Source organism: Salmo salar, chromosome ssa13 (genome assembly GCF_905237065.1).
Source record: "Salmo salar chromosome ssa13, Ssal_v3.1, whole genome shotgun sequence".
Taxonomy (NCBI): domain Eukaryota; kingdom Metazoa; phylum Chordata; class Actinopteri; order Salmoniformes; family Salmonidae; genus Salmo; species Salmo salar.
In genome coordinates, this window is record NC_059454.1 from 87,130,889 (window position 1) to 87,155,437 (window position 24,549).

At 44.6% G+C, this 24,549-nt stretch overlaps 1 protein-coding gene across 16 annotated transcripts in view; it reads right to left on the reverse strand.

Moving 5' to 3' along the window:
* The window catches only part of msi2h (RNA-binding protein Musashi homolog 2), a 358,783-nt gene that overhangs the window by 173,744 nt on the left and 160,490 nt on the right, over nt 1-24,549 (reverse strand). For all 16 annotated transcript variants that reach the window (XM_014137427.2, XM_045692183.1, XM_014137432.2 and 13 more), the window contains 1 exon segment: nt 5,476-5,524. In XM_014137427.2, coding sequence (XP_013992902.1) covers nt 5,476-5,524 — 49 coding nt within the window.

Below are 24,549 nucleotides of genomic sequence, written 5' to 3' on the forward strand. Positions count from 1 at the left end.
AGAAAAGACTCCACTATGCAAGTATCCATTTCAATAGAATGTTACTGCGACAACTGTTGATAGACTTAGCTGGTAAATTCTCTCTGGCTATCTACTCCGATTTCAGAGCACTCTCATCTGAGTGTGCCAAAGCACAGAATAACTGACAAATTTACGAACGCTCAACACGCGTTGAATATGGCCGGTGTAACTAAACGTTGGAAAAAAAGCATAAATTGTTGCCAGCAGCACAGTTGCAGTCACCAACGCTCTGGATAACATAAAAACAGCCTAACCAGCTCTGCTAGGGCGAGTAAAATGGTCAGTGAGCTGTTCTCCCATTTGTGTCTGGAAATAGCTAGCAAGCTAGCCAATGTTAGCCAGTTAGCTTGGGTGCTTGACTGCTGTTGTTAGGACAGAACGCTAGGATCAACCCTTAAAGAGATGGGTGGGGCTAAAGCTTAAGGGGGTGTGAACGATGCTGAATGGGTGTAGACAAAGAAGAGCTCTCCAGTACGTACCAAAATATTAAAAGGCCATTTTCTCAAAAATGAGGTTACAAGTTTATCAACTTTCAAAGCATAATTACTTTCCCATTGTTCCTCAAATGCAGTATATCATTTTGTAGCTCTGTGTCTCTGCTTTTATCCAATGTAAAAAACACAATTTCAAATTTTGCTACATAAGAGACAGAATCAAGGCAGTCGGTCACAAATGGTAGTAAGACAAAGGAAGTCTCTCACTATTGTTTTGCTCTGAATCAGAAAAATGGCCAGGCCGGGTGTTTATCCATCACTGTCTTCATTTGAAGGGCATTTGGCAGCTCAAAGGCAAACACGTAACACACTGACTGAGAGCAGCTCGGCTCCCATCCCTATCTCCTTCACAGACACACACAGACAGAGCAGAAGTGCAATGCAGTCAGAGAGAGAGAGAGAGAGAGGAGTGAAAAGCAGCAACTCGTCATCTCAAAGCAGACCTCACAATGGTTTCTGACACTAAACATCACAATTCACTCAAACCCATACAGCACTTTCACTAGTTTACATTCTGCTCACTGAGAGGCGCTTTACCAGACACATTGACAGCAGGCAACACACACACACGTTTACACACACACATGTTTATGCATGCACATTTAGTCATTTATTTAACCCTTATTTTACCAGGTAAGTTGACTGAGAACACATTCTCATTTACAACAACAACCTGGGTAAACGCACACTGGCATACATGCATGAAAACGCACACACACACAAATGTACGAAACACACACACAGACTAGCACAAAAAAATCTATACAACATTTACGCATCACATGAGTTGCTCGATCCTTAGTAAAGCTCTACATCTGCTTACGCGATTGGGCAACACTTCCACAGCGAGGTCTGGTCCAATGCTGAGGAGATAGTGTTAGTGAGAGAAGCTGGCTAGTGTGAGAGACAGAGGGGAAGTGTCTGGGCTCAGTGTTGTGTATATGAGGAGGACAGGAAATGCCTGTCAGCAGCTGCAGGACACACACTTCCCTCTAAGAGCAGAGGAGAGAAGAGGAGAGGAGGAGAGTAGGGAGGGATATTCTAACAAGTAGCAGCCTAGCAGGCTACCGTAACGGGTGGAGGGATAGCTAACTGACCTGGTTCAAATCAAATCAAATGTTATTTGTCACTACAGGTGTTGACTACTGTGAAATGCTTACTTACTAGCCCTTTCCCAACAATTCAGAGTTAAAAAGTAAGACAAACATTTTAATAAACACAAAATAACAATTACGAGACTATTTACAAGGAGTACCTGTACCGAGTCAATGTGCAGGGGTACGAAGTAGTTCAGGTAGTTGAGGTAATATGTACATGTAGGTAGGGGTAAAAGTGACTAGGCAATCAGGATAGATAATAAACAGAGTAACAGCAGCATAGAGTGTGAAAGAGTGTGAAAGTGTGTGTGTGAGCGTATGTAGTGTGTGTGAGCGTGTGTGTGTGTGTGTGTGTGTGTGTGTGTGTGTGTGTGTGTGTGTGTGTGTGTGTGTGTGTGTGTGTGTGTGTGTGTGTGTGTGTGTGTTGGAGTGTCAGTGTAGTATGTGTGTGTGGGTAGAGTCTAGTGAGTGTGCATAGAGCCGGTTCATCTCTTCAATCTAAGCGCACAGGAAAATGTGTGCCCTCAGGCCTGGAGGGAAACTAAAGTCATTCCACTACCCAAGAATAGCAAAGCACCCTTTCCTGGCTCAAACAGCTGACCAATCAGCCTGTTACCAACCCTTACACTATGCCTAAACCGGGTGTGCGCGTGCATCCGTGTGCGCAAATTGATTTTGTCCCCCCACACCAAACGCGATCACGACAAACTCTGAACCAATTATATTAATTTGGGGACAGGTCAAAAAGCATTAAACATTTATGGAAATGTATCTAGCTTGCAGTTGCTAGCTAATTTGTCCTATTTAGATAGCTAGCTTGCTGTTGCTAGGTCATTTGACCTGGGATATAAATGTTGAGTTGTCATTTTACCTGAAATGCAGAAGGTCCTCTACTCCGACAATTAATTCACACATAAAAAAGGTCAACCGAATCGTTTCTAGTCATCTCTCCTCCTTCCAGGCCTTTTCTTCTTTGGACTTTATATGGCGATTGGCAACTAACTTTCATAAGGTGTATTACCAAAACCGACCTCCATTCATCTTTCAATCACCCACGTGGGTATAACCAATGAGGAGATGGGCATATGCTTCTAAAAGCCAATGAGGAGATGGGAGGGGCAGGACTTGCAGCGCGTTCTGCGCCACAAATAGAAGCAACTTCTATTTTAGCTCCTTGCAATGCAGACGCTCGTTGGCGAGCGCGAGCAGTGTGGGTGCAATGATTGAATAAAATGTATGTGTCCATTTTTTTGTAACGCTCGCACTCGCGACGCGAGTGGTGTGGTAAGCATGTTAGTTAAGTTTTGGAAAAAATTGTTGGACCATATACAATGCTATTTAACAGTAAGCAAAATGTTCAGCATGCTTTTAGGGAGGGGCATTCAACATGTACGGCACTTACACAAATTAATGATGATTGGCTTAGAGAAATTGATAATAAAAAGAGTGTGGGAGCTGTTTTGTTAGACTTCAGTGCAGCTTTTCACATTATCGATCATAACGTATGTGTTATGGCTATATAACCTGCTATATTGTGGATCGAGAGATACCGTCTAACAGAACACAGAGGGTATTCTTTATTGGAAGCCTCTCCAACATAATACAGATAAAGTCAGACATTCCCCAGGGCAGCTGTCTAGGCCCCTTACTTTTTAAAATCTTTACTAATGACCTGTCCCTGGCTTTGAGTAAAGCCTATGTGTCTATGTACTGTATGCTGATGATTCAACACAATACACATCAGCTACCACAGCAAGTGAAATCACTGCAACACTTAACAAAGAGCTGCAGTTAGTTTCAGAATGGGTGATAAGAAATAAATTAGTCCTACATATTTCAAAAACTAAAATCATTCACTAAACCCTAAACCTCAACTAAATATTGTAATGAATAATGTGGAAATTGAGGAGACTAAACTGCTTGGAGTAACCCTGGATTGTAAACTGTCATGGTCAAAACATAATGATACAACCATAACTAAGATGGGGAGAGGTCTATAATAAACGTACACAGAGGGCTAACATTAATAATATGCATGTCAATCTCTCCTGGCTCTAAGTAGAGGAGAGATTGACTGCATCACTACTTGTATTTGTGAGAAGTATTGACATGTTGAATGCACCGAGCTGTCTGTTAAAACTACTAGCACACAGCTCGGACACCCATGCATACCCCACAAGACATGTCACCAGTCCCCAAATCTAGAACAGACTATGGGAGGCGCACAGCACTACATAGAGACATGACTACATGCAACTCTATTCCACGTCAAGTAACTTATGCAAGCAGTAGAATCAGATTTATAAAACAGAAAAAAATAGACCTTAGGGTACAGCAGGGACTATGAAGAGACACACACATACACACACACACACACATGATAACATACGCACTATACACACGTACACATGGATTTTATGTTGTAGATATGTGGTAGTAGAGTAGCGGCCTGAGAATACACACTTCATTTGTTATGAAATCTGTTGTGAATGTATTGAAATATTTTAAATATTGTATAATTTTGCTGGACCACATAAAGAGTTGCTGTTGCCTTAGCAGGAACTAATGGGGATCTATAATAAATACAAATACAAGAGAGTCAGTGCAAAAAAAAGGGGGTCAATGCAAATAGTCATGGTAGCCATTTGATTAACTGTTCAGCAGTCTGCTGGCTCGGGAGTAGAAGCTGTTCATGAGCCTTTTGGTCCGGTACCGCTGTCCGGAACCGCTTGCCGTACGGTAGCAGAGAGAACAGTCTTTGATTTAGGTGGCTGGAGTCTTTGACAATTTTTAGGGCTTCCTCTGACATACCTTGCTATAGAGGTCCTGGACGGCAGGGAGCTTGGCCCAAGTGATGTACTGGGCCGTATACACTACCCACTGTAGCACCTTACTAAGCACGCGCCCCCTCCATGGCTGCACTACTGTGGCCTTTATAGTTTCCATACTATCATCACATCAGCATTGCTACACATCACTGTGGACCACAGGAACAATAACAGAGGCACTATGTCTGTCTGTCTATCAGCTGTAGACTATATTAGATGTTTTAGTGTCTTTTAGCCTGCTGTTGGTTAGTGGTTAGTGGTCCTGGCTGGCGCTGTGGAGGTCAAAATCAAATCAGATCACATTTTATTTGTCACATGCGCCGAATAGAACAGGTGTAGTAGACCTTACCGTGAAATGCTTACTCACAAGCCCTTAACCAACAATGCAGTTCAAGAAATAGAGTTAATATAATATTAACTAAATAAACAAAAGCAACAAAAAAAATATAATCAATCAAAAAGTAACACAAGTAATGTACATAATCATAACGAGGCTATATACAGGGCACAGTGTCTGGTGGTGCTATTGTAATTCAGGGAAGGAAAGGGAGACAGTCTGTCTTTGGAAAGTCCTCTGCCTTAGAGAAGCCTCCCCCTAATCCCAGATAAAGAGCAGATAAGAGAGAGATAAAGACAGCACTGCTCCTGGGCCTTATCTCTGCTATTATCTCCCAGCGCAGCGACCGGTAGCACTAGAGCCAGGCAGCAGGTAGGCAGCACCCTCGGCTGGCTCCATAACCCCCTACAGACACCCAGAGAGGAAGAGCCCAATTTTGTTCCTACACAACACCCACCACCACCTATAACATCAGTCACACCTCATCCAGGTCGAAGGTTTTAAATACCACTATATTGATTTTTAAAGGATGTTTTCCAGTGCTTGGATAAGCACTGTAACAAGCTGGCACCATGTGAAATGAATCACCCTTGTGTTGTTTACAAGGGAAAGTGCCACAGAAATGTACTATTTTCTGTCACATGAATACACATAAAAGAAAAACACAGGGGAGGGTAATATATGGATGGTGGACTTACCTCTATGTCTGTTTGTAGTTTTATCAAACATGAGCATGGCGTCTTCTACCTGAAAGACCAAAGAGGAAAACAGACATTAGTCTAAAGGCAGAAAGGAGAGACATGGACAAGAAATACAACGGTGATGGCCTCTGTAGTGTGGAAAAGATGCAAAGATGCTGACAAGTAAAAGAGGGCAAATAGTGTGTATCCTTCAATGGGGGACAATGGACAGTCTTCCTTATGGAACCATAGACAGTTAGAGCCAACCAGGCAGAGACACCTCACTGCACCAACCAACCCCAGCCTCCTCTGCTCTGCCACCAGGCAGCAACATGATCCATAATGATATTAACTCTCATCATGCTGGTCAATAAAGCCTCACAGAGAGACACAGACGGCAAATGTTTATTCTCACACATCTCACGACAGATTGTAAAACAGAAATCTGTTCCCTATAATTCAGAAGAAGTGCTTAAAAACAGATTTAGGCCCACTCATTTTCATTGTGGTTTCTCGTTGAGAGAACAATAAAAAAGCGAGATGGGGAAAAAAATTGGAGGAGAAAAAAAACTGCACCAGACAAAACCACAGAGGGGGAGATAAGGTATCTCAATGTCACTGTGCACCACACATTCCCTGGTTACGGTCGCTAGGTAACGAGTGGTGTGGAGAGGAGCAGGCTGGGTCCTGGGGAGGCAGTGCGGTGTGGTCCGGTGGGTGGTGAGTTCAGGGCTGGCTGGTAGAGGAGGACCATGGGGAGTGAGGGAGGTGATGTGAAGAGACAGGAACAGGTGGATCTGATAGAACTGTCTGACTGGATAAAGAGGAGCTCTGCCAGGCCATGCCACACTGCTGCAGCCACACTACTGCAACGCTGCCACCCTGCCACAGGATGTAGGCACCAGTCTACTCTAGAGCTCTACCACACACCTGCCAGTGTTGCTGTACTATAACCACCTCCGAATGGACATGGACCTAAACCACCTGCTTATACGGCCGGGGGGGAAAAAAAGACAACTGGATGATATATGTCCTCTAGGATTTCCTCTTTTCACACCTATAGTCATCCAATTCCCTAGAACACATTTCTGATGAAGAATACAGCTTACTGTACAGTGGTAAATAGTAGTATGTTTCCCTGAGGCTGACATATAATGTCTAGTACAAATGGCCAGTGGCAACACTAACACATCTTTGTAAATAATTTGGCCTATAGGCCATCAATGCTGTGTATTATAGGCCTCCCACATTCAGTGATGTTAAGATATCCGTGTGTCTGTCTGTCTGTTATTATGACACCTCAGTGGGAGGACAGGTTTGTCAGGCAGCCTATTCAACGCAGGACACAAGTTCAGCGGTGATGGAGTGTTTCACAGTGCGTGCACATCATGAGAGGGTCACACTCCAGCGGCCCGACCGACGCTCGTTGCATTCTCTCTCTCTCCTCTCCCCAAGTCTATAGAAGCATCTCCTCTGCTTCAGGGCTTTTCAATGCAGCCATTCAGGCAGAGCACAACTCTGTGGCTCCATCTGATAGAAGGTTAAGGACCTCTTCACTGCTCACACAAAACCCCTCCACACAGAGGTGAAGCCCAGTCTCACTCTAGGGAAGGAGAAATCTCTCTCTTTCTCTCTCTCTACCATCCTCCTCCCTTCTCTCACTCTTTCCTTTCTCCTGGCTGGGTGCAAAGAAAGGTTCAGAGGATAATGGCTGTCTTATCACTATGTAAAAGGGGAGTGGGGACTCCAGCGGAGTGGCTGGCCTTTTGTGACAATGAAGAAAAGAGCCCCAGTCTATTTCTTCAGTGTGTGGTACGTTAGCTATAGACTGGAGCACTGCAGTCCTCTGGCTTTGTGTCCACCAAGAAAGAGCACCACGCTCTTTCTTGGGGCCAAGAAGCAAAATCTGGGACCAAGGAGCAAAATCAGTTCACCGTTAATAAATAAAGCTCATGACAAAATGCGTTCATTGAGTTACCGCTACACAAACACACTTTACAGGAGAGTTACCGCTACACAAACACACTTTACAGGAGAGCGTACACACATGGCTGTTGCGCTAACGACTACATGGCAGCCAGTTAGAATGAGGCAGTGCAGGCCAGGTGAAACACGTACAGCCAGTGACACCGTCACTTCCCACCAAGCAGAACATAAACCGTTACCAGCTTGTATCTAAGTTGGATATCGAGCTTGTGCTAGCTAGGGTGATTTACTAAATACCTGCAGAGGTTGAACCTGAGGACAAGGCGGGTTGAGAGTGTATGAGAATGCAGATTGACTCAGGTGGAGGAGATTTGCAGTCAAAGCAGGAAAAACACAAAGGGAAGGTAATCAAACCCTTGTTTAGATCCCAGGACCCCTGGGGGAAGGCTAATCCTGTTTCTGTCAGATAATATGATGCTAAACGTCCACTCCTGGACAACCTTTCCACCCGGGCCAATAAATCAACCAAATCCATACATAAGACAAACATGACAGAAACGCCCAGTCGGTCAGGAATTCAAATGGGCTGCTGTTTGAATTATTTATCAGAGAACAGAAGCATCAATAAGGAAAGAGACATGTAGCGTTTTTGGGCTGAAAAAGCGGCAGCGATAGGGGGAGATTTAAGAGCTAAGGAAATGCACTATGACAGCAGTTTAGATCAGCAGCAATCCCCCTATTATTTCCATTCAGCACACAACAGCGAGGCATCAGAGGTTTTCCTGGGATCTGGGACTAACACCACCATAGTTCACATCCACTGGGACTGGAACACACTGAAGTCTCTGTTGCAACACAATAGGGAAATTATTTTTATGTGACTATTTTGAATCCCTTCTGGTCTACGTCAATGCCCAGTCAGGCCAGAGAAAAGAGAGGGAAAGGCAAAGCCTGGAGGGAATCATGAGATTGCTGTGTTTTATTAGTCATGAGGGGCAGGCAGAGTGCAGACTACTGATGCTCTGGGTCACACAAGGGTCACGGAGGGAAGATAACTGAACACGCTGTCAATGACGTTGACGGACTATGGGTCTTCTTTCTAATTACATTATTTTACATTGCTCTAAATTAACAAAGCGGCGATAGCTGCTTCACTGACAATGGACAAACTAATGACAATCCTCTCAATTATTTATTTTACAGAGAAAATATGTATCATTGTCTTTCAGCTTTTGTGCAACATGTACACTCCAGTGGTTTTAGTAATAGGGCTATAACAAGGAGCAGCAGGCCAAACTTAACTTCCAGGAAACCGTTGTAATTAAACAGCAGTGAGGGAGGTGACAGAGCCACACAACATGTCTGACACACCCCCCTCCCCTTTAGTACAGGGACACCATGAAGACAGCAGGGTTGTCTCATAGCAACCAGGCATTTGGTCGTGTCAACGGGAACAGGAGAGCAGACCAACATAACTTTACTCCACTCAGGCAGCAAAGCCGCCCACTGTGTCCCTGAACAGAGCAGAGCAGACACTAGAGTAGGAGTGGTCATGGTGCGTCCAACCCACACAGAACTACTGGTATGCAAGGCTACACCAGGGACCTGAACCAGTGCTGCTAGAAACTTCCTGACCCCCTCAGGCTGGGAGGCAGCCCTTCAAACGAGGCTTCAGACACTAATGTTCCATACTTGCTCTGCTCCCATCTTGACTTACTGTCTACTAGTCTGTGTTGGTGGGTGGAAACTCTCACGTACTAGAAAGCATCACTTCATGGGATCAATTCTCCTCGGTGAAAAGAGTGATGGTAAATTGACCTGCAGCTTAGCTGACCCTCACCGTAGTCCATTGTCCCACACCTCGACCCCTTTCACCTCACTGTAGTCTAATGTCCCTCATCTCGACTCCTGTCACATCCCTGTAGTCTATTGTCCCTCATCTCGACACCTTTCACCCCACTGTAGTCTATTGTCCCTCATCTCAATCCCTTTCACCTCACTGTAGTCTATTGTCCCTCATCTCAATCCCTTTCACCTCACTGTAGTCTATTGTCCCTCATCTCAACCCCTTTCACCTCACTGTAGTCAATTGTCCCTCATCTCGACTCCTTTCACCTCACTGCAGTCTATTGTCCCTCATCTCAACTCCTTTCACCTCACTGTAGTCTATTGTCCCTCATCTCGACTCCTTTCACCTCACTGTAGTCTATTGTCCCTCATCTCAACCCATTTCACCTCACTGTAGTCTATTGTCCCTCATCTCGACTCCTTTCACCTCACTGCAGTCTATTGTCCCTCATCTCGACTCCTTTCACCTCACTGTAGTCTATTGTCCCTCATCTCGACTCCTTTCACCTCACTGTAGTCTATTGTCCCTCATCTCAACCCCTTTCACCTCACTGTAGTCTATTGTCCTTCATCTCAACCCATTTCACCTCACTGTAGTCTATTGTCCCTCATCTCGACTCCTTTCACCTCACTGCAGTCTATTGTCCCACACCTCAACCCCTTTCACCTCACTGCAGTCTATTGTCCCACACCTCAACCCCTTTCCACCTCACTGCAGTCTATTGTCCCTCATCTCGACCCCTTTCACCTCACTGCAGTCCATTGACCCACACCTCAACCCCTTTCACCTCACTGTAGTCTATTGTCCCTCATCTCGACTCCTTTCACCTCACTGTAGTCTATTGTCCCTCATCTCAACTCCTTTCACCTCACTGCAGTCTATTGTCCCTCATCTCAACTCCTTTCACCTCACTGCAGTCTATTGTCCCTCATCTCGACTCCTTTCACCTCACTGTAGTCTATTGTCCCTCATCTCGACTCCTTTCACCTCACTGCAGTCCATTGACCCACACCTCAACCCCTTTCACCTCACTGCAGTCCATTTACCCTCATCTCAACCCCTTTCACCTCACTGTAGTCCATTGTCCCTCATCTCAACCCCTTTCACCTCACTGTAGTCTATTGTCCCTCATCTCAACTCCTTTCACCTCACTGCAGTCTATTGTCCCTCATCTCAACCCCTTTCACCTCACTGTAGTCCATTGACCCACACCTCAACCCCATTCACACTTACCTGGTCATGATGACACACATCGGTGTATCTGTCATATATCTATATTTCATTTTATGTTTTACTTCACCTTTATTTAACGAGTTAGTCCAGTTGAGAACAAGTTCTCATTTACAACTGTGACCTGGCCAAGATAAAGCAAAGCAGTGCGACAAAAACAACAACACAGAGTTACACATAAACAAACGTAGTCAATAACACAATAGAAAATAAAAATAGAAAAATCTATGTACAAATGTAGAAGAGTAGGGAGGTAGGCAATAAATAGGCCATAGAGGCAAATATAATTACATTTTACCATTAATACTGGAGTGCTAGATGTGCAGATGATGTTGTGCAAGTAGAGATACTGGGGTGCAAAAGAGCAAGAGGGTAAGTAATAATATGGGGATGAGGTAGTCGGGTGTGGTATTTACAGATTGGCTGTGTACAGGTACAGTGATCGGTAAGCTGACGCTTAAAGTTAGAGAGGGAGATATAAGACTCCAGCTTCAGTGATTTTTGCAATTCGTTCCAGTCATTGGTAGCAGAGAACTGGAAGGAAAGGCGGCCAAAGTAAGTGTTGGCTTTGGGGATGACCAGTGCAATATACCTGCTGGAGCGCGTGCTACGGTGACCAGTGAGCTGAGATAAGGTGGGGCTTTACCGAGCAAAGACTTATAGATGATCTGGAGCCAGTGGGTTTGGCGACGGATATGTAGTCAGGGCCAGCCAACGAGAGCATACAAGTCGCAGTGGTGGGTAGTATATGGGGCTTTGGTGACAAAACGGATGGCATGTGATAGACTGCATCCAATTTCTTGAGTAGAGGGTTGGAGGCTATTTTGTAAATGACATCGCCGAAGTCGAGGATCGGAAGGATAGTCAGTTTTCCGAGGGTATGTTTGGCAGCATGACTGAAGGAGGCTTTGTTGCGAAATAGGAAGCCGATTCTAGATTTCATTTTGGATTGGAGATGCTTAATGTGAGTCTAGAAGGAGAGTTTACAGTCCAACCAGACACATAGGTATTTGTAGTTGTCCACATATATAAGTCAGAACCGTCCAGAGTAGTGATGCTAGACAGGCAGGCAGGTGCTGGCAGCGATCGGTTGAAGAGCATGCATTTAGTTTTACTTGCATTTAAGAGCAGTTGGAGGCCATGGAAGGAGAGTTGTATGGCATTGAAGCTCATTTGGAGGTTTGTTAACACAGTGTCCAAAGAAGGGACAGAAGTATACAGAACGGTGTCGTCTGTGTAGAGGTGGATCAGAGAATCACCAGCAGCAAGAGCGAAATCATTGATGTATACAGACAAAAGAGTCGGCCCAAGAATTGAACCCTGTGGAACCCCCATAGAGACTGCCAGAGGTCCGGATAACAGACCCACTGATTTGACCCACTGAACTCTGTCTGAGAAGTAGTTGGCGAACCAGGCGAGGCAGTCATTTGAGAAGCCAAGGCTGTTGAGTCTGCCGATAAGAATGCAGTGATTGACAGAGTCGAAAGCCTTGGCCAGGTCAATGAAGACGGTTGCACAGTACTGTCTTTTATCGATGGTGGTTATGATATCGTTTAGGACCTTGAGCGTGGCTGAGGTGCACCCATGACCAGCTTGGAAACCAGATAGCATAGTGGAGAAGGTACGGTGGGATTTGAAATGGTCGGTGATCTGTTTGTTAACTTGACTTTCGAAGATTTTAGAAATGCAGGGCAGGATGGATATAGGTCTATAACAGTTTGGGTCTAGAGTGTCTCCCCCTTTGAAGAGGGGGATGACAGCGGCAGCTTTCCAATCTTTGGGGATCTCAGACGATACGAAAGAGAGGTTGAATAGGCTAGTAATAGGGGTTGCAACAATTTCGGCGGATAATTTTAGAAAGAGAGGGTCCAGATTGTATAGCCCAGCTGATTTGTAGGGATCCAGAATTTGCAGCTCTTTCAGAACATCAGCTGTCTGGATTTGGGTGAAGGAGAAGCGGGTGATGACAGTGTTTCCTAGCCTCAGTGCAGTGGGCAGATGGGAGGAGGTCCTCTTATTCTCCATGGACTTTACAGTGTCCCAAAGCTTTTTGGAATTAGTGCTACAGGAAGCACATTTCTGTTTGAAAAAGCTAGCCTTAGCTTTGCTAACTGACTGAGTATATTGGTTCCTGACTTCCCTGAAAGTTGCATATTGCCGGGGCTATTGGATGCTAATGCAGAACGCCACAGGATGTTTTTGTGTTGGTCAAGGGCAGTCAAGTCTGGGGTGAACCAAGGGCTATATCTGTTCTTAGTTCTACATTTTCTGAATGGGGCATGCTTATTTAAAAAGGAGAGGAAAGCACTTTTAAAGAGCAACCAGGCATCCTCTACTGACGGGATGAGGTCAATATCCATTCCAAGGTCAATTAGAAAGGCCTGCTCGCTGAAGTGTTTTAGGGAGCTTTTGACAGTGATGAGGGGTGGTTGTTTGACCGCGGACCCATTACGCACGCAGGCAATGAGGCAGTGATCGCTGAGGTCCTGGTTGAAGACAGCAGAGGTGTATTTAGAGGGCAAGTTGGCCAGGAAGATATCTAAGAGGGTGCCCATGGTTACGGATTTAGGGTTGTACCTGGTAGGTTCCTTGATAATTTGTGTGAGATTGAGGGCATCTAGTAGGACAGCCGGGGTGTTAAGCATGTCCCAGTTTAGGTCACCTAACAGTACGAATTCTGAAGATAGATGGGGGGCGATCAATTCACATATGGTGTCCAGGGCAAAGCTGGGGGCTGAAGGGGGTCTATAATAAGCAGCAACGGTTAGAGACTTGTTTCTGAAAAGGTGCATTTTTAAAAGTAGAAACTCAAATTGTTTGGGCACAGACATGGATAGTATGACAAAACTCTGCAGCTATCTCTGCAGTAGATTGCAACTCCGCCCCCTTTGGCAGTTCTATCTTGTCGGAAAATTTTATAGTTGGGGATGGAAAATTCAGGATATTTGGTGGCCTTCCTAAGCCAGGATTCAGACACGGCTAGGACATCCGAGTTGGCGGAGTGTGCTAAAGCAGTGAATAAAACAAACTTAGGGAGGAGGCTTCTAATGTTAACATGCATGAAACCAAGGCTTTTACGGTTACAGAAGTCAACAAATGAGAGCGCCTGGGGAATGGGAGTGATGCTGGGGACTGCAGGGCCTGGGTTAACCTCTACATCACCAGAGGAACAGAAGGATGAGAGTACGGCTAAAGGAAAAAAGAACTGGTTGTCTAGTGCGTTCGGAACAGAGAGTAAAAGGAGCAGATTTCTGGGCGCGGAAGAATAAGGCATAATGTACAGACAAGAGTATGGTAGGATGTGTGTACAGTGGAAGTAAGCCTAGGAATTGAGTGACGATGAGAGAGGTTTTGTCTCTAGAGGTACCATTTAAGCCAGGTGAGGTCACTGCATGTGTGGGGGGTGGAACACAAGATCTAGCAAAGGCATATTGAGCAGGACTGGAGGCTCTACAGTGAAATAAGACAAAAATCACTAACCAAAACAGCAGTAGACAAGACATATTGACATTAGCCACTGCTAATGTCTACTACTGCTGTTTTGGTTAGTGATTTTTGTCTTATTTCACTGTAGAGCCTCCAGTCCTGCTCAATATGCCTTTGCTAGATCTTGTGTTCCACCCCCCACACATGCAGTGATCATAGGGTCCAATGAGTGATCATAGGGTCCAATGAGTTGCTAGGCGAGCTGGAGGCATTCAGACAGCTAGCAGGCCAGGGCTAGCAGGCTAGTAGATGGGCCTCAGGGGAACGTCGCAACGGATGAGCCTGTTGAAACCCCCTCGGACGGTTACGTCGGCAGACCAGTCATAATGGATCGGCGGGGCTCCATGTCAGCAGCAAAGGGTCCAGGCCAATTAGCAAAAGAGGTATTGAAGCCCAGGAATTGTCTGATGGATCTCTTCGGTTAGCCGGGAGATGGGCCTAGCTCGAAGCTAGCTCTAGGCTAACTGGTGTTTGCTTCGGGACAGAGACGTTAGCCAGAAGTAGCCACTTGGATAGCAGCTGCGATGATCTGGAGTAAAGGTTCAGAGCTTGCGGTAGGAATCCGGAGATGTGGTAGAGAAAAAGCAGTCCGATATGCTCTGGGTTGATATCGCGCTGTGCAGACTGGCAGGAATTGACCGGCCTGAGGCTGGCAGATGTCCAAGTTAACGATGATGACCGCTAGCAGTGGCTAACTGACTCCTAGCTAGTAGCTAGTTAACTGGCTAGCTGCTGAAGGGGGCTTCCGGTTCTAAAGTATAAAAAATAGCAGATCCATACCACATTGGATGAGGCGGGTTGCAGGAGAGTATGTTCAGTCCGTAGATGGAAAAAAAATATATACGAAATATATACGAAGAAAAATGATATATACACGGGACGGGACAAGACAAACAAAACAGACTTCCGACTGCTACGACATCTTGGAAAAAGCATGATATAAGCATGATATTCCTTTATAATGCTAAAACTGAGTGTTGTGAGCAAGCCAAACGTGGATCAGGTGCATATAAAGCTGTGCTTTCATCAAAGGGACAATGAATTGCCTAATGAGTGATAGTGGACTGGAGAGGGCTAAGTAATGAGCTGTATTACTTAGACAAAGGATAGATAAGACAGCCTAAAATATTCAGTCAACCTTAATTATTCAACCAGAATCATACAGTATATAATTATACAATATAGGCTATATGTCAACACTAAGGCTATGTCTGTAACTTTTTTTCATGTTGACATTAACAAAATGGCTCGAGAAAAACACTTGAGGAAGAAAATTCCTCAAATCTGTCTGAATTAAATATTCATGAGGTCCCCCACTCAGTATCCAAAGAGGTCGCTATGGTGAAGCGAACTGATGCATATTCTAACAGGGACCTTTGTGTGTCATATAACGCCACCGAACGCCACGGCGATGGACTCAACAGATCCTCCTGCAGCACCGAGCAAAGCCATCAGCACGACAAATATGCACAATTAGAGAGGGAGTCACAGAAGGGTGAGTATGACCAATGGACTGACACAGAGAACAGTAAGGCAGGCTGAATTACTACTATGATGGAGAATTGTCTTCACTGTCCTCCTCAAGCCTAGCCCTGTCTCATTCAGACTTGTGTGATGGTGGCTGGCCTTGGGTTGGGAGAGGAGTAGTCCTTACAGTTAGCTAAGAATGACAGGAATAGTCCATACAGTTAGCTAAGAATGACAGGAATAGTCCATACAGTTAGCTAAGAATGACAGGAATAGTCCATACAGTTAGCTAAGAATGACAGGAATAGTCCATACAGTTAGCTAAGTATGAGAGGAATAGTCCTTACAGTTAGCTAAGAATGACAGGAATAGTTCATACAGTTAGCTAAGAATGACAGGAATAGTCCATACAGTTAGCTAAGAATGAGAGGAATAGTCCATACAGTTAGCTAAGAATGAGAGGAATAGTCCATACAGTTAGCTAAGAATGAGAGGAATAGTCCATACAGTTAGCTAAGAATGAGAGGAATAGTCCATACAGTTAGCTAAGAATGAGAGGAATAGTCCATACAGTTAGCTAAGAATGACAGGAATAGTCCATACAGTTAGCTAAGTATGAGAGGAATAGTCCATACAGTTAGCTAAGAATGAGAGGAATAGTCCATACAGTTAGCTAAGTATGAGAGGAATAGTCCATACAGTTAGCTAAGAATGACAGGAATAGTCCATACAGTTAGCTAAGAATGAGAGGAATAGTCCATACAGTTAGCTAAGAATGAGAGGAATAGTCCATACAGTTAGCTAAGAATGACAGGAATAGTCCATACAGTTAGCTAAGAATGACAGGAATAGTCCATACAGTTAGCTAAGTATGAGAGGAATAGTCCATACAGTTAGCTAAGAATGAGAGGAATAGTCCATACAGTTAGCTAAGAATGACAGGAATAGTCCATACAGTTAGCTAAGAATGACAGGAATAGTCCATACAGTTAGCTAAGTATGAGAGGAATAGTCCATACAGTTAGCTAAGTATGAGAGGAATAGTCCATACAGTTAGCTAAGAATGCAAGGAGGGAGAACTAGACTAGGCCCCGTCCATCAATCCCTCTCTCTGTTCCTGTGCCAGGCTGCAGGGAACTGCCCATTACAGAGTCATTTTATTAATAGGGCTTCAGCGCGACAGCCAGCCCGTTCCCCCTCCACCACACTCGAGCAGAGAGCCTCCTATTCTCTCTTCTCCTCTTTCTGTCAGAAATGTGAGTATGCCTGCGAGCCACCTCCAAGTAACAGCCGATCGAGCCCTGGCCCTCTCGTGTGAGGAAGAACCAGAAAGGTTGGGAAATATTGTGCTTTCCAGCTCAAATAGTAATTGGAAAGGTGAGAAATCCCTATGGCCTGGAGGTAACAGTTTAACATGGAGGACTTACTTAAAGTTATGCTTTTTTCCCCCTGCAAAGGCAAGGCAATCAGCTTTCTCTTTTAGCAGACACATGAATTTCACGGCAGTCTCAAAACGGCCCCATCCTCTTCCGTCTTCCTCTCCCTCTCTCTCGTATGCATGCTTGTGTATATGGCAATTATATTAATCAGTAGAAAAGGCGGTTCGTAAATGTGATAATTGGTATGTAAATAAAATCCTCCTGACACTGGCAGGCCCACAATCATGTTAATTTAAAATAAATATAAATATGCCAGTTTTCATTTAGACCGAGAGCAACAGCAGGCAACAACATGTTCAGGAGATGACAACCAAGGTTGCTGTGTTCCTCTCTCTCTCTTTCCCTCTCTCCTTTATTAAATGAGGATTGCACTGTCTGTGTGATATCCTTCAGCAGCCCTCCTCTGGTTTTGAAAGGCTGGTTTAACTAGATTTCCATTTCTTCAAGCTGATTGATGGCTAACCAAAGAGGCAGAGTGTAAGAAACCAAGTCAGAGAGAAGCAATGTCACTTTCTACTGTATGTAATGAAAAAAGTAATTGTATCTTTTTTCCCAAGCTGTGAAACTAGGTGACGTCGATGAAGCAGGGAGCTCCACTTCAATTCCCTCTATGTTACCAGTGAGAATGCTCCTCAGGAATGCAATAGCCTCTGTGCTATGCCGCTGTCTCTGTGTGAACTAACAGTATGATATCCCTATTAACGTTGCGGTGCACACATTCTCTGAATAAACAACTGGAAAATAAAATGTGATAACACGATTTCTCTTTTCATGAATTAATCATGTTCAAGATAGCGTGCTCTGATCTACACGGATCCAATGAACGAAAGCTTGGTCCTCCCAGTTGAGCTGGACATTCTATACTGTGTTATGTGTAGGTGTATGATACGGATAAAATACTTTAAAGGTTGAATAGTATTCAATTGAATTACAGCTGCCAACATCCCCCAATATCCCTGCCACCTGCAGTGTTTTACTTAGACGAGGCTTAAGCTCTTTTAAAGACCATTTCAATAATATGACGTTTCACGACACAATGAGAATGAATCAATGCCAATGGAACCTGTCCCCACCTCCCCCTCTTCATGCAAAACGTTGTAGTTTGTCTTTCTTGATAGCTCGTCTCTCTTTGTCAGCGTAGATACACAAGCCCCTATTTGAATACAGTTACACATCCCTCTACTTATTAAAGCTTGGTTTAACTTGACAGACAGTTTTGTCTGGGGAGTCTTTAATATGGCTCAGAGAAGCGATCTCAGAGACAGTAGTAGGCTCCAGCTAATATAGTTGAGTGATGCTGGTTTCCCAGAGTTATAAAGCAGAACAATAGGGGAGGGGATCTGAGGCGTGAATACAAAGGTGGGATTGTAATGTAGGAGGGGGAACCAGAGAGAAGCTGGCCCACTGAAGAAGAACACAATCACTCCATAGAGCTCCTGGAGACGATTAAAACAAAGGTCCGAGTCAGCCAGAGAAGAAAGATGAGGTGGGAGCTTTAAATCTCTCTCTCTTTCTCTAGTGAGACAAAGTTTATTCTAACCTAATGTCCCTTGTGGTATGCTATTCAAACGCCATTGCAAATGCAGGAGCAGACACTGGGCATTCTTCACACTTTACCCTGAATACTATCCCTGCATGCAGGACGATTCTCTCTTTCTATGAGCTGTAGGTCGAATTTGAAAAGCTGCTTCTATAGGCACTGCTTTATCCTAAGGAATCATTTCCATCAAAATTGAGCAATAGCGTAACATAATTGAGAGAGGCTTCCATAATATTTTATGTAATAATGAGGTTTTATGCTGCTACTTTGTCTGGTTCTATTTAGAGGGCAGTTCAAGGTTACACAGAAACTGTGCATTACTTAATTTTTGTTAGTCAGTGAATGGAACACATTCTCTCTTCCGACTCCTGGTTCAAAGTCGTCTGTGAACAGCCTTGTACTTCCTGGTCTCTTCTCTCTTATAGTAATTCTGTGGATTAAAGACAGAGAACGTGCTGCATCCCAAACACTATTGAGTCACCCTGGAGCAAATCACAGTAATGATTTGAACTGAGCCGCAACCGGCCCAGCTCTCTTTCCCCAGGTCTTTTCACTTTGCATCTTGTCTTCAATCCCCCTGTCCATTTTCTCAGTCTCGAACATTACCAAGTCCACACCAGATATCTGCATTAGTTAGCCCTCTGTCCTTCTGCTGTTTGCTGTGCATGGTAAGACCTCTGTTTTTACTCTGCTTTCCAACCATCTCAGTGGCTGGGTAGGGATCCGTAGGGAAGAGTGGCGGTAAGGTTTGTTAACAGATTTGTTAATAGTGAGATCGGGGGGATCGTTGCTCCTTCTGTAAACCCCTGGATTCTAATTACCTCTACTATGATGCTGGCCCCATGCCAGCTGCCATTAGAGCGGAGCAGAGTAGAGGCGCGCACGGACGCATGGACAAACACGCGCACACACACACACACATACACACACACACTCTACACAGCCTCAGAATAGCCAACTTTAAGATACATTGGTCCAGCTGTGATGGAGAAAGACGTCAAAAACATCTCCACTGATACAGATAGTTGATTCCTATCCTAGCTCTACACCCCACTGTAACCCTGCCTGCCAAGCACATGAACAGAGGAAGGGGATGATTAACATGAACAGAGGAAGGGGATGATTACCATGAACAGAGGCAGGGGATGATTAACATGAACAGAGGAAGGGGATGATTACCATGAACAGAAGAAGGTGATGATTAACATGAACAGAGGAAGGGGATGATTACCATGAACAGAAGAAGGTGATGATTAACATGAACAGAGGAAGGGGATGATTAACATGAACAGAGGAAGGGGATGATTAACATGAACAGAAGAAGGTGATGATTAACATGAACAGAGGAAGGGGATGATTACCATGAACAGAGGCAGGGGATGATTAACATGAACAGAGGAAGGGGATGATTCAAATGAACAGAGGAAGGGGATGATTAACATGAACAGAGGAAGGGGATGATTGACAGGACCAGAGGAAGGGGATGATTAACATGAACAGAGGAAGGGGATGATTAACATGAACAGAGGAAGGGGATGATTACCATGAACAGAGGAAGGGGATGATTACCATGAACAGAGGAACGGGATGAATAACATGAACAGAGGCAGGGGATGATTAACATGAACACAGGAAGGGGATGATTCACAGGACACAGAGGAAGGGGATGATTAACATGAACAGAGGAAGGGGATGATTCACATGAACAGAAGAAGGGGATGATTAACATGAACAGAGGAAGGGGATGATTAACATGAACAGAGGAAGGGGATGATTACCATGAACAGAGGAAAGGGATGATTAACATGAACAGAGGAAGGGGATGATTCACATGAACAGAGGAAGGGGATGATTAACATGAACAGAGGAAGGGGATGATTGACAGGACCAGAGGAAGGGGATGATTAACATGAACAGAGGAAGGGAATGATTAACATGAACAGAGGAAGGGAATGATTAACATGAACAGAGGGCAGGGATGATTAAAATGAACACAGGAAGGGGATGATTCACAAGACACAGGAGAAGGGGATGATTCAGATGAACAGAGAAGGGGATAATTCACATGAACACAGGAAGGGGATGATTAACATGAAGAGAGGAAGGGGATGATTCACATGAACAGAGGAAGGGGATGATTCACAAGACACAGAAGAAGGGGATGAATCAGATGAACAGAGAAGGGGATAATTCACATGAACACAGGAAGGGGATGATTCACATGAACAGAGGAAGGGGATGATTAACATGAACAGAGGAAGGGGATGATTCACATGAACAGAGGAAGGGGATGATTAACATGAACAGAGGAAGGGGGTGATTCACAGGACACAGAGGATGGGGATGATTCACAGGACACAGAGGAAGGGGTTGATTAACATAAACAGAGGAAGGGGATGATTAACATGAACAGAGGAAGGGGATGAATCACATGAACAGAGGAAGGGGATGATTCACATGAACAGAGGAAGGGGATGATTCACATGAACAGAGGAAGGGGATGATTAACAGGACACCGAGGAAGGGGATGATTAACATGAACAGAGGAAGGGGATGATTAACATGAACAGAGGAAGGTGGTGATTAACATGAACAGAGGAAGGGGATGATTACCATGAACAGAGGAAGGGGATGATTAACAGGACACAGAGGAAGGGGATGATTAACATGAACAGAGGAAGGGAATGATTAACATGAACAGAGGAAGGGGATGATTAACATGAACAGAGGAAGGGGATGATTAACAGGACACAGAGGAAGGGGATGATTAACATGAACAGAGGAAGGGGATGATTAACAGGACACAGAGGAAGGGGATGATTAACATGAACAGAGGAAGGGGATGATTAACAGGACACAGAGAAAGGGGATGATTAACATGAACAGAGGAAGGGGATGATTAACAGGACACAGAGGAAGGGGATGATTAACATGAACAGAGGAAGGGGATGATTAACATGAACAGAGGAAGGGGATGATTAACAGGACACAGAGGAAGGGGATGATTACCATGAACAGAGGAAGGGGATGATTAACATGAACAGAGGAAGGGGATGATTAACATGAACAGAGGAAGGGGATGATTACCATGAACAGAGGAAAGGGATGATTAACATGAACAGAGGAAGGGGATGATTCACATGAACAGAGGAAGGGGATGATTAACATGAACAGAGGAAGGGGATGATTGACAGGACCAGAGGAAGGGGATGATTAACATGAACAGAGGAAGGGAATGATTAACATGAACAGGGGAAGGGGATGATTAACATGAACACAGGAAGGGGATGATTAACATGAACAGAGGGCAGGGATGATTAAAATGAACACAGGAAGGGGATGATTCACAAGACACAGGGGAAGGGGATGATTCAGATGAACAGAGAAGGGGATGATTCACATGCACACAGGAAGGGGATGATTAAGATGAACAGAGGAAGGGGATGATTCACATGAACAGAGGAAGGGGATGATTCACAAGACACAGGAGAAGGGGATGATTCAGATGAACAGAGAAGGGGATAATTCACATGAACACAGGAAGGGGATGATTAACATGAAGAGAGGAAGGGGATGATTAACATGAACAGAGGAAGGGGATGAATCACATGAACAGAGGAAGGGGATGATTAACATGAACAGAGGAAGGGGATGATTCACAGGACACAGAGGATGGGGATGATTCACAGGACACAGAGGAAGGGGTTGATTAACATAAACAGAGGAAGGGGATGATTCACATGAACAGAGGAAGGGGATGATTAACATGAACAGAGGAAGGGGATGATTCACATGAACAGAGGAAGGGGATGATTCACATGAACAGAGGAAGGGGATGATTAACAGGACACCGAGGAAGGGGATGATTAACATGAACAGAGGAAGGGGATGATTAACATGAACAGAGGAAGGTGGTGATTAACATGAACAGAGGAAGGGGATGATTACCATGAACAGAGGAAGGGGATGATTAACAGGACACAGAGGAAGGGGATGATTAACATGAACAGAGGAAGGGAATGATTAACATGAACAGAGGAAGGGGATGATTAACATGAACAGAGGAAGGGGATGATTAACAGGACACAGAGGAAGGGGATGATTAACATGAACAGAGGAAGGGGATGATTAACAGGACACAGAGGAAGGGGATGATTAACATGAACAGAGGAAGGGGATGATTAACAGGACACAGAGAAAGGGGATGATTAACATGAACAGAGGAAGGGGATGATTAACAGGACACAGAGGAAGGGGATGATTAACATGAACAGAGGAAGGGGATGATTAACATGAACAGAGGAAGGGGATGATTAACATGAACAGAGGAAGGGGATGATTAACATGAACAGAGGAAGGGAATGATTAACATGAACAGGGGAAGGGGATGATTAACATGAACACAGGAAGGGGATGATTAACATGAACAGAGGGCAGGGATGATTAAAATGAACACAGGAAGGGGATGATTCACAAGACACAGGGGAAGGGGATGATTCAGATGAACAGAGAAGGGGATGATTCACATGCACACAGGAAGGGGATGATTAAGATGAACAGAGGAAGGGGATGATTCACATGAACAGAGGAAGGGGATGATTCACAAGACACAGGAGAAGGGGATGATTCAGATGAACAGAGAAGGGGATAATTCACATGAACACAGGAAGGGGATGATTAACATGAAGAGAGGAAGGGGATGATTAACATGAACAGAGGAAGGGGATGAATCACATGAACAGAGGAAGGGGATGATTAACATGAACAGAGGAAGGGGATGATTCACAGGACACAGAGGATGGGGATGATTCACAGGACACAGAGGAAGGGGTTGATTAACATAAACAGAGGAAGGGGATGATTCACATGAACAGAGGAAGGGGATGATTAACATGAACAGAGGAAGGGGATGATTCACATGAACAGAGGAAGGGGATGATTAACAGGACACCGAGGAAGGGGATGATTAACATGAACAGAGGAAGGGGATGATTAACATGAACAGAGGAAGGTGGTGATTAACATGAACAGAGGAAGGGGATGATTACCATGAACAGAGGAAGGGGATGATTAACAGGACACAGAGGAAGGGGATGATTAACATGAACAGAGGAAGGGAATGATTAACATGAACAGAGGAAGGGGATGATTAACATGAACAGAGGAAGGGGATGATTAACAGGACACAGAGGAAGGGGATGATTAACATGAACAGAGGAAGGGGATGATTAACAGGACACAGAGGAAGGGGATGATTAACATGAACAGAGGAAGGGGATGATTAACAGGACACAGAGAAAGGGGATGATTAACATGAACAGAGGAAGGGGATGATTAACAGGACACAGAGGAAGGGGATGATTAACATGAACAGAGGAAGGGGATGATTAACATGAACAGAGGAAGGGGATGATTAACAGGACACAGAGGAAGGGGATGATTACCATGAACAGAGGAAGGGGATGATTAACAGGACACAGAGGAAGGGGATGATTAACATGAACAGAGGAAGGGGATGATTAACATGAACACAGGAAGGGGATGATTAACAGGACACAGAGGAAGGGGATGATTAACATGAACAGAGGAAGGGGATGATTAACATGAACAGAGGAAGGGGATGATTAACATGAACAGAGGAAGGGGATGATTAACATGAACAGAGGAAGGGAATGATTAACAGGACACAGAGGAAGGGGATGATTAACAGGACACAGAGAAAGGGGATGATTAACATGAACAGAGGAAGGGGATGATTAACAGGACACAGAGGAAGGGGATGATTAACATGAACAGAGGAAGGGGATGATTAACATGAACAGAGGAAGGGGATGATTAACAGGACACAGAGGAAGGGGATGATTACCATGAACAGAGGAAGGGGATGATTAACAGGACACAGAGGAAGGGGATGATTAACATGAACAGAGGAAGGGGATGATTAACATGAACACAGGAAGGGGATGATTAACAGGACACAGAGGAAGGGGATGATTAACATGAACAGAGGAAGGGGATGATTAACATGAACAGAGGAAGGGGATGATTAACATGAACAGAGGAAGGGGATGATTAACATGAACAGAGGAAGGGAATGATTAACAGGACACAGAGGAAGGGGATGATTAACATGAACAGAGGAAGGGGATGATTAA